General features: G+C 37.6%; 1 protein-coding gene across 3 annotated transcripts in view; it reads left to right on the forward strand.

Annotated features, from left to right (window-relative positions):
• LOC122790141 (vascular endothelial growth factor receptor kdr-like) overlaps positions 1 to 9,590 on the forward strand; it is a 674,216-nt gene extending 664,626 nt beyond the window's left edge. For all 3 annotated transcript variants that reach the window (XM_044057728.1, XM_044057729.1, XM_044057730.1), the window contains exon 30: positions 1,511 to 9,590. In XM_044057728.1, coding sequence (XP_043913663.1) covers positions 1,511 to 1,721 — 211 coding nt within the window. In that variant the 3' untranslated portion in view covers positions 1,722 to 9,590. The remainder of the gene's footprint in view (positions 1 to 1,510) is intronic.
• The last annotated feature ends 2,356 nt before the right edge of the window (positions 9,591 to 11,946 follow it).

Here is an 11,946-nt window from a genome sequence, read left to right on the forward strand (position 1 = left end):
TTAAAAATGGAATATCCTTTATTGAAACACAAACAAGTGACCCTAGTAGAGTACAATACCTGTATAACCCTAGGATATCATGGATTTTTCTTTTTGCAGTTATATAATTTAATGAAATAGTATAATGTACTGATGTGGTACCTTCCCATGTAATTTTAGATGTCATTATTGATAAAGTCTTTATTCAAGCCATTTATTTTCCTTGTGCAGCCTTTTCATTGTTCTTCCTGGTACTATTTCCTTGTATTCCAAGGAAACTTACATTACCTTATATACTTCATCATTCATTTTTTTTGCTTTTCCCAAAGGATGGAAGAAAATTGCCTCTTCCAAAAATGAATTTGAGGTGAGAGGAGAAACCACATATCCTGCTATGGAGTATGTGACCACAGAGATCAGACAGTGAAGGCATCTCACTTTTGGGTGCTTGGAAAACATCTCTGTGGGTTTTCAATGTTTGATATTTATGCAGTTTATGTTGCTTGACCTGATAAAAGTTTCCCATGATCTAGTGTTGTGGCAAATCCATGTATGGCAATTGTTTTCCAGACATTCCTTTCATGAAAAACATTCCAGAGATTCTTTTTTTCTTAACTTTCTTTTTTGGCACTGGGAAGTGTTTGTGAATACGTGAGTATATATGGTAATTTACAGTAACTTAAGATTTGATATATTGCAAAAAGGGTCTGGGAATCAGAGCATCTTATTTAAAAATGGCTTTAGACTGAAATACATTCTTTCCCGGATTCCCCTATGATGATGTTTAGCTAGCCCTTAGAAATATGTTATAGTACTGGTTTTAATATGTCAGAAAGAATGTGACTTTGGTAATGACAGCCACATATGTAGTGTACAGCTCTTATTCTCATTTGTTATGTAATCTTCAGCTCAAGACAAAATTATATAACTTCAAGGAAGTGAAAGCAATAATATATTTTTTACAAGTCATATACAAGGAGGTATGCATCTTATTATGTATCAATAAAAAGTGCCAGATTTCAACTGTGTGCAATCTATGAGTTCATTCTGAAAAAAAGAATGTGATTTTCTTATAAGGCCCCTTCAAAACTGTAAATGGATTCTGTATTGCAAGTTAAGTATGTCTGTAGCCATAACATGTAAGCACTGTATTTAAGTTACGATGAAATAAATTAATCACATTTCTGAGATCTGTCAGAATTGACAAAACAGTACAATCAGGAAGATGAAGTGCTGAATAATCATTCTCTGTACAGATACATTTTTCCACTGGTTTATTTTGAAAGCATTTTTATTGTTATTCCTTGACAAAAGGTGCTGATCTCACATGGTACTTGTGCCTCTTTTGAGATTATATCTTCATTCATTCTTATTACTCCTTTTGTGTAGAAAGGCCAAGAAAAATGAGTGATGATTTTTCTTAGCAGCATGGATCATTATTTTAATTTAGATGAACACTCTACTGGTGAAAGCATTTCACTAATATGAATTAATTACATTTGTTTTGTGTGTTCATTTTTTTCATGCACAGAAAAAAGGCAGTCAACAAAAGTAAGGAATCCGTCCTGCTGGAAGCTGAACGAGAGATTGTGAAGTACCAAGCATCTCAGAGCAATGCAGAGGAATCACTGACATTCCATAAGGAAAACTCATTCCTTCTACCACTGGATAAAAGTCTAGAATGCCACAGTCCCCCTCCAGATTACAACTGTGTTGTCCGCTATTCCACACCACCAGTTTAACAGAGACACATTTAACTGCAGGAACTGTTTTTTATTAACCCGATATCCACTGTATGACATAACCCAAATCTGCCGATACAAAAAAAGAGACAATGTTGCTTTGAAGGTCATATCATACCTTGGTAGGGGTAAAATATTATTTATTTATGTGTTATATACTGTACTGACTGTTTTTCATCTATAGTATGAATTTATCCAGTCACCCACTACCAAAAGTAATCAAGTACAACTGTTCTTGCATGTTGCCGTACAGGCCTGTTTCTTGGTTAACAGGGGCATATGGCTGTTCCTCTTCATCTATAAAGGTGATAAAAGGAGATTGTCTGTGACATGGTAAAACCAATATACTTGATTCATGTTGTTACAACTTTGCTGTTACAATCGTAAATGAAAGTGACAGTATTTGGCAAGTTGGTAACTGGCTGCTGTAGTAACTACCACTATTCTTATTAGAATTCAGAAAGCAATCAACATCCACAGAGAGCAATATATTCAGAAGAGAGGACCAAACCATTCCTGACCGTTGTGGGAAAATGGATCTCTGAAGTATAAAATGTATTCCCATAATTAATGGGATTTCTTTTCTTCTTACTGAAGTAGCTCAGTTTCTTAACATGTTATTTGAGAAACTTCTCCATACTTTACAAAATAGTGCACCTTGAAGACATAAAACAGGAAAAAGATATTGGCAACCCCTGATTGTGTTAGCTTTGGAATAAGACATGCACTGTTCAGTTATAATCTGTTGTTAAACTGAATGATGCTCTGTGTCAGATTGCATAATACAGTACAAACTGCAGCAGTAAAAAAAAAAAAAAAAAAAAAAACACACTACTTTATTATACAATTCATCCTGACCAGTTAACTATAGTAGGACAAGTAAGCAAGGTCTTACAATTTGTGCAGATAAAACATATAGTAGCTTGTTAGTTAGCAAAATATATTTTGTATTTAAAATATATTGCTAATACAATTACTAATGTAGTATTTTTCATTCTAAGAGTTATAAGAGTTAATGAGTTAATAATGATATATTTATAAATAAAAAATAAACCTCAGGTATCTTTAAAACAAAGGGCCAAATGATGTGAATGTATATGTTCTGAAAAGAATTTAGGACTTGCAGCTACATTCCATGTTTAAGGCAAGCAGAAAGCAATGCATTTGAACACTGCTTACGAGGATGTAAATGTTTAACAATACAACTGGTATCCCTAAATGTTACCAGACAATTTTATTATGTCACTTTACCCTCTTTCCTTTCCCTTCATTCTTATAAAAGTGCTGATAGACTGATAATCAGGACTTCTGCCTTCTCTTACATAATTTCTTACTATTGGTCTACAACTAACAAAGTAGGTCTTTTTTTTCCTTACGATTCTCATGATAACAGTAGTTGACAGTAAAATCATTTATTATGATGTTACATATAAACGTTCCTAACCTTCTCATATGCTACAACTTGTATAATGTAGAAAGCATCAACAGCGGTCCGATTTTCATAGTGATGAAGGAAGTTTCCAGTGATAATGTTCAAGTCCCTTTTGCAACATTGTATCTATAATGGAAACACGATACTGTAGTTGTCTTTACCTAGACAGAAATGTACCGATACTGGTAAGTTGGTATTCCTGCTCAGTTTTAATGTTCTGAAGTTTATAATAATTACATAATCATGTGAACTTAACCATATTTTTCCAGATACTTGCCTGCTTCTTTTTTGCATTTTGAGAATTAAGAAAGACCCAATCACTGCAAGTGTTTTTTATAGAATAATCTTTTCCCAGTAATCATGTGTCGGCATCATGATATTTACACTACAGGTTTTTTGCTTTTTTCTCTGTCGTTATATTGGCTGCTCTCTACACAAGACTTATTCAGTGACAGCTATACTGACAGAAAAGGAGACCAGTTTATTGGAAGCTTGAGTCTTCATTTGTAACTGCTGGTGATCTGTGCTCATTTGGGAGCAATGTTTGCCATTAGCATAAACAAATACCCTTCCACTAAGAGGAAACGTGGCCTTTCTAACTCCTTGTATTCTGACAGGATTGTATGGTTTCCACTCAATACAAAATGTGAATTAACTGCAATTAAACTGACCAGCTGTATGAGCACATTCATCAGGCTATGAACACTACATTTTTTAAGCACTTTGAATTCTGAATTAAAATTCTAAAGATAATATATGATGGGCTATGTTTAAAATAATCCAACTTCTCCAAAGTATTTACTTCTTAAGTGTTGGTTACCTCAACTTGCACTTACAAACTGAATACATAACTGGATATAACAGCAATGTTACAGTCATTATTTGCATTTATTTGTGCAGCACGTGGCTTTATTTTGTCTAACTTACATGACTGGACTAGTGAAGTTTTATATAGGAAATTGATACCTTTATTAAAACCATATATTCTTACATGGCTTAGCTATGTGGTAAAAGTACTACAGAGTATGCTGTCACTAGCTTGAAATCCAGCAGCTTCCCTTAGATCAGTCTCCTCTAAGATGTCCCTTGTTAAACATGTTTCCTTCTATTACAGTTTCTCATGGATTTCCATTTTACTACAGTAATTTAAAATGTATGGGCTAATGTTTACATTCACCTAATAGGAGATTATTTAAAAAAAAATGTTACCCTTAATGATGGCATATCTATGCTCAAATACTTGTTCACACAGTCCTTGCTTAGTTTTGCAAACATATTTGACTTTATTAAACTGGCATTTCACCATATAAACCGATTGCTAGATTTGCCAACTCGTGAATAGTGAAATAATTTTACCCAAACTTAGGTCTGCTAACCAAAGCTTGCTAGTCATCTTAAAACTTTAACTTTAAACAATGCATGCAGTAAAGAGCATGTTGTCTTTAGTAGACAGTAAAAAATATGCATAGAGCTATGGGGTCTTCTTCATTTAGTCGAGTCCTGGCTGTTGACAGATCACAGCCAAACACTTGTTTCCCAAGCAGTTCACGTGGGATGCCATTCAAACACACGTTAGTTTGAGTAAGGTGATTACAATGGCTGAAGGGTGAGTGAGAGAGAATGGGGGGTTTTACCTACCGAGTCGAGGGCAGCTGGGATATTTAGGGTAAGGTTAGGCAGCATGGTTCAGGATTAGGTTAGGCAGTTGCTTTTAGATGTAGGCAAGGGGTTTGGGATTATGCTCAGGATGTAAGTGGGAGTTTTAGGGATATCATTATGGCGACAGAGGTTTGGGATTAGGGTTAGGGAGTGCGATAGAGTTTTAGAGTTAGGTAGGATGGGTGTGTGCACAGATGCACTAGGACTGTACTGCTAGAAGGCCAGGTGCTTGCCATTTCATGCAAATTCCAATGAGGAGCTGAAGTTTACATTAGAGCACCAGGCGGAGAACCCAAACGTGCACCCTGAGAATTAATACATTGTTTTGCTTTTCTTTGCGTACTACTAATAGCCATTGTTTAACAACCTCCTCATGTACATGTTTAGCATTTGCAGCATGTCTGGGTACATAAAATTCCCCTTGTTTCAGACGGCCGTTATTGAGGTCATTATCCTTCACAGTGGAGCCTACTGACCCCATTATTACCAGCATCATGGTCAGTACTACCTTTACTATTGTGTATTAATACATTATGTGACCTAGGGTTTGGCCTGTCATAAAATGCATCTTGGAAATCAGAGGTTCATAGGTTCATACATACTTACTAAGCATGCAATTCAGAAGACCACCGAGGACTCTAGCCCAGTTTCCCAAGTGCCTCAAAGCATTGCCTGGTTAAGTGACTTTTTCAACTTCACACAGTAGGCAAAAGGTTGATGATATCAACCCTGCATACCATAGAGAGCTCAGTAACTGCTATCCTCTGAATTAACTGCAAGACAAGGGTATGAAATTTCATTTTTCACAGTTACATTTCAAAAAAGCAACATGAAGACCATGGACAATAGAAATTATGCCATGATTACTGAATGGATCCCTCAAAGCTCCAGAAAGCCTGTCCTTCAAGGGTATTAGAAATCATCTGTTTGAAATGCAGAAAAGTACAATGCAAATATAATGAGCAATCACCAGCTTTCCTACATAATTCGTAATATAGCTTGTATTTCTGTCTACAAATAAAACACCAAAATACATATATTTAAAAAAAGTCACATATTTTGTGAATCACATTATATTTCCAGTCTGATATTAATAGGAGAATTCTCAAACATTCAAAAACAATGCACTCCAAGACAGTACATTACCCTTCAAAAGTAACCCACTTCATCTAGTAATCTTTTTACTAAATTATTTTGTGAAAATTGTGTCCTATTGTTCAAAATATCTTGATTTTCCTACCATACATGCAACTGTTTGCTTTTAATGATGCATTTAATTAGAGTGGAGAGAGCAATTATTAGTTCACATCCTAGAAGCTTGCTTGCTAATGTTTATCATGTTGAACTGATTTTGTTGTTATTTCAGAATGTTAATGGATTTTTATGGCAAGATATTTCTAAAGCTGAGGTAGCACCCCGCATCTAAACAGTGGAGCATGCCTATTCATTACTCCTAAAAATGTACCCCCAAAATTCCAAAGCACCTTTTATGTAACAGATATGTTTACTGCAAGCAACTTTTTGCCATGTAAATTACACTTAGTGAAAGCAGTCACAGGAGGCAGTTGGTGCATTAAATCCATTACCAGTTTTTACTGGTATTCAGTTTATCATGGAAAGTTATACATTTTAAACATGAAAACTTCAGCCTAATAAAACAGAAGAGATGCAGAGAATATGGTAGCAATATGGATTATTTTAAGATCTATAACAAACATGCTAATCATTCTGATTTGCTGTACAGTGTTACACAATTATTTGTGCTACTGTGCTATTTAGGTAGCTGTGGCCATTTACTGAAGATCTAAATTCATCAAAAAATGAATATTTCTTATAAGAATAGAATGGAATTCTATCCATTGTAACAGTGGAATACATGTCCATTCCCCCAACATACAGGACCAGTGTCTAATTCAGACATGTTATGTATGGCCTGTGCACACACCCTGTTATCCCTAAACAAGTATTCATTGTTGATGAATTCAAATTTGTTACAACTTCCTGATAGGGATTACTATGGGACATTCCAGGGTATATAGGCTTTAGTTCTAAAACTTGACGTATTCTGCATCTACGCAGTATACTTTAAGGAATCATAAATGCTGCATTCAAAATATAATCTGGGATGGAGTATTTGTCAACATCTACTTCACGTCTCGACTACCTTACTGTAGTTCAGAATACATTATCTATGGTGCCTTGCTTTATGGCTATGTCATTAGAAATCTACATCATTTGAAAAAGTCCACTGTTGTATTAAACAAAGTATTGACAGCAGTCTTCCAGAAAGCTGTGGGAGGGCATCAGTACATCCTGAGGTTATCTGTTACCCCACGCTATATGGAAGCAGTAGTTTTATGTGAAAGAGGTGAGACTTTTGCTGCGCCACAATATTTTTTTCCTTTACCGTAGTCAACCTAATTATAATCAGACAGCTGTATATTAACTGTCTAGTGTGGAAGGCTAGCAATGTGACTAAACACGTGGTACAACATCCACAGTGCTATTTATAATCAGACAGCTGTATATTAACTGTCTAGTGTGGAAGGCTAGCAGTGTGACTAAACACGTGGTACAACATCCACAGTGCTATTTATAATCAGACAGCTGTATATTAACTGTCTAGTGTGGAAGGCTAGCAGTGTGACTAAACACGTGGTACAACATCCACAGTGTTATTTATAATCAGACAGCTGTATATTAACTGTCTAGTGTGGAAGGCTAGCAGTGTGACTAAACGCGTGGTACAACATCCACAGTGTTTTGTAACAATGTTTGCATGAAAATTAAAGATAGTTTGTGGTCACTCACATTACTGGCTGTTTGTACCTTCATGGAAATCAGCAGCTGACAAAATAAAACCTAGTTGCAATGTCCTTAACCATTCAGTATTTCTACTTATATTTCTTTTATATTGGAGTATTAAAAACCTTTAAAAAGTACCTTTTCACTTCATAAGACTGGGATATCTAGTAACTTTTTTGTTTTTTATATGTTAAATTAACATGTTCTTTCTTTACATGTATATAGTATAACTTGTCAAAAACCATGTATAGTATCTTATATATATTAAATGGCTCATAATAAAATGCAGCCAGAAATCATTAAGTATATAATATCAATCGTCAAAAGAATGGAATTGTGTCTTATTCTATGTAATACAATTGCATTGCTGATCTATGATCAGAAAGTTTTCATTCACAGTAATAGGCAGTAGGATTTGATATGCTGTTCATGATAATATATTGCAAGAAGTAATGCCTCACAAAACCTGTGAGTGAAGACAAAATGCTACTTTGTAGTGCCTTACACAATTTTCAGGTTCTTTTAAAACAGAAACAAACACTATTAAAATTGCTTAATTCCACATTAATTTCATCTGCATAGACCCTCTAAAATTTAACTATGCAGTTACATAAATCAAAGATATGAACAGGGCAACACAGACTTTAACTTCTTAGTTTACATTTTGCAATTTTTAACCTTTACAAACCTACTTTAAAAAGCTTTAGATTTTCCATTTTGTACAGGTTCTTTTTGGTGAGTTATGTTTTGTCTTAATTTTTTGTTTTGATTTTGTGACCTCATTCTCCAATGATCCCACTCATCCTACAGCCCTACTCACCTATTCATTTGATCCAAACCATCCCTACTGTCCTACTGACCTATTCATTTGATCCAAACCATCCCTACTGTCCTACTGACCTATTCATTTGATCCAAACCATCCCTACTGTCCTACTGACCTATTCATTTGATCCAAACCATCCCTACTGTCCTACTGACCTATTCATTTGATCCAAACCATCCCTACTGTCCTACTGGCCTATTCATTTGATCCAAACCATCCCTACTGTCCTACTGACCTATTCATTTGATCCAAACCATCCCTACTGTCCTACTGACCTATTCATTTGATCCAAACCATCCCTACTGTCCTACTGACCTATTCATTTGATCCAAACCATCCCTACTGTCCTACTGACCTATTCATTTGCCCTCAGCAACCTGGCTTTATCATAGCCATTGCAGAGACACAGCTTTGTCATGAGGGGTACAGCTTTTTATTTTTGTATGTATCCAACATCCCACTCATGTATCTTAAATGCCTCGGGGAATATAATGGGTACAAAACAAGGATTCTCTCATCTATGTACAAGGCCATTCTTCTTCTATTAGGAGGTTGACTCATCCTATTATGTTACCTGATCTTCAACAGAGCAACAATCAGTGGAATATGCATCCCTGAGACAGACAGACACACACACACTTTGCTCGTCATCCACCTCTTTCACAGGCATTAAAACATTATTAGTATGAAATTTGCTTTAGGATAATTTTTCAGGCCTGCAGCATGTTGAGGTCTTCTCCTACTACTGACACCCCACAAAGCTATCCTTCCAAAAAGTGTCTTGCTGGATAATTTCATCATGCAGTAAAGGTGGCATGCTAGTTTTATCACACTTTGTTGACAGCCTTTAAAAAATCCATGTAGTTTCTGTAAACCATGCAAAGAATGATTGCATGCACTTTATGCAATTCTTATCCATTTGTAACTTGACTATTGCATGTGACTTCCATTACAGGGTTGGATACCCGGTACCTCCAGGGCTCACAACAGTGCATATACAGTTTTGTCATTATATATGGCTTGGTTTATACAGGAATGTATGTATTGTGTTTGCTTGTAACATATATGCACTGAAAAAAAAATATTTCTTTACAAGATGGAATGCATTCCACCTGATCAGAAATAAAGAATATATATATTTCTATTTATATACTGCAATGTGTTTGCTTTATTTGATAATAAAATGTAATTATTTACATATTTTAGAGGATTTTTGCTAAAATTATTATTCCTGCATAAACAGCTATACAGAAGTGACCACATACTTCTTGAAATGAGCAAAAGACAAACCCCCGGATTCATGAAGCCTGCGCCAGGTGCAGGCGTAGTGTATGTGGGATAACGCCAAATATGTCCGCCAAGTGATTCAGGTATGAACCAACTCCACGTGCACTACCGGCGTATGCCAGATCTACACAGCCCTCGACATAGGTATGCAAATCACCCCATGCGCAGTGTCGCACCATGCTAATGAAGGCATAAAGCGATTCACAAAGTGGTGCAGGCATAGCGCAAGCCCATGGAAATGTAAACCAAAAAACACGGTTTGCATTTTCCCAAACAGAACATCGGAGTTATGGAAGCGGACCAGACTCATGTATTACAAAGTTAACATATGCCAATGGTTAAATACACAGCCAATGGCACAAGAAAAGATGCACAACACCTAAAAAACAACATTTAATGTCATGTCCACAGTAACGCACAGTACAACCGCAGGGCATGTGTGCGCAAACAGGAATACAAAGGAAATGTATACAAATGTCATAAAATCGCAATGTAAGACAAATCGGGATTTCACCATAATACGCAATGGTAGGCATAGCACACCACAAGCAAGGCGCAAGGGTTGCCAAGGGCCCACGATAGTGTTCTGCACTGTAACTATGAATTAGTAGTCAATGCCATGCAAATGAAGCAGGTAATACTGAATCGCAAACGTCCCACCGGATTAAGGATGTATCTGATGGCGCAGCGCGATAACACCGAGGAGTGTATCAGAGGTGATACATGACATCAGCAGAGGGGTGTGCCACCATATCAGTAAGCACACTGGAGCAATGCAAATCTGGCCTGGCCGTTGCTAAGCAAAGCTGCAGGACACGGGTGGGGAGGACGGTATAGAACCGTTTAGCTGAGAGCACACATGGTGCCCAAAAGCGCATGTGTACATGGATGAAATCGTGCCCGAAACCCGGTAAGTGGATGCACGCGCCACAAACAATAGCACAAACAGGAAGGTCAGGGGAAGAAAAAAAGGAAATGCCAAAGCAGGGTAATTGGTGTACTAATGAGCAATTAACACCAATCAACTCACGGTGGCCAATCAACAGCAGTAGACAAGCCTGCATGCAGAAACCTGCAAAACAGGATAGGGGAGGCATAGGATTGCAAAGAAAGGAGGGGAGGACTTGGAATGCAAATATAGGAGAACTGTCATAGCAGAGCAAAGCAAACCCACAGTAGACCGGCAATAGCCAGGTCTAGGAAAGTACAAATGAAAGCAGGCTGCTGGATGCATGCCAGCAAATGGTAGGTGTAACGTGCACAAATGTAAATGGAAGGGCAGGAGGTAATTCACGGCATCCAAATGTAATGCAACACCAAAGGCAGCACAATAGTGGTTCTATTAATAAAACACAGAAGATACCCTGTAGCCACGATCGTACATACACACCCTATGACATCATCAGTGTTCACAGCAAAACAGTATAAAGTGTGAAAGCACCCAACACACACCTGTGTATTCCCAAACACTGCACAATAGGTGTAAACAGATGGGGAACTTTTAAAATGTACATGTTGGGAGCTGACATAGCTGTGATTCATCAGCATGTGTTACAGACCAACGGTGTTGTGGAGGATGATGCCGACAACCACCGTAGGCCTCTGAGGAGGAGAAGAGTGTTCAGACCAAGGGTAACCTACCAGGGGCTACATGATCTAAAGATAGAGCATTACAGGGTGGACAGGGACATCTTACAGCAAATAGTAGAGCTGTGCTGACCACATCTGAGAACCAGAAACAACAGAGGGGGACCCATCCCAGTGGACACGAAGGTATGTGTAAGCTTGTGAATACTAGCCACAGGTACCTTTCATAGGCCAACTGGAGATCTAATGGGTATCTCACAGGCATTGGCATCCAGAGTACTACACCAGTTCCTGGATGCCATGTTACCACATGCCAATGGGCATATATACTTCCCCCGAACTCAGAAGGAGTTGGCCAGCAATATGCGTCACTTCCACCGTGTGGCAAACTACCCAGAGGTACTGGGTGCAATAGACTGCACGCACATACAAATCAAGTCACCACCCGGTGAATATGGTAGGCACTACATAAACCACAAGGGATTCCACTCCAACTGCCAAGTCGTGTGCAATGCCCAGGGCATTATCATGGATGTGTGTGCTGGCAGCCCTGGAAGCTACCATGACTCCCATATCTGGCATGCCTCACAGCTGTATCAGGTATTTGTCAGGGGGGACATCCCACAAGGC

The sequence above is a fragment of the Protopterus annectens genome, chromosome 15.part0, assembly GCF_019279795.1.
Source record: "Protopterus annectens isolate FY-2018-M chromosome 15.part0, PAN1.0, whole genome shotgun sequence".
NCBI classification, from domain to species: Eukaryota; Metazoa; Chordata; order Ceratodontiformes; family Protopteridae; genus Protopterus; species Protopterus annectens.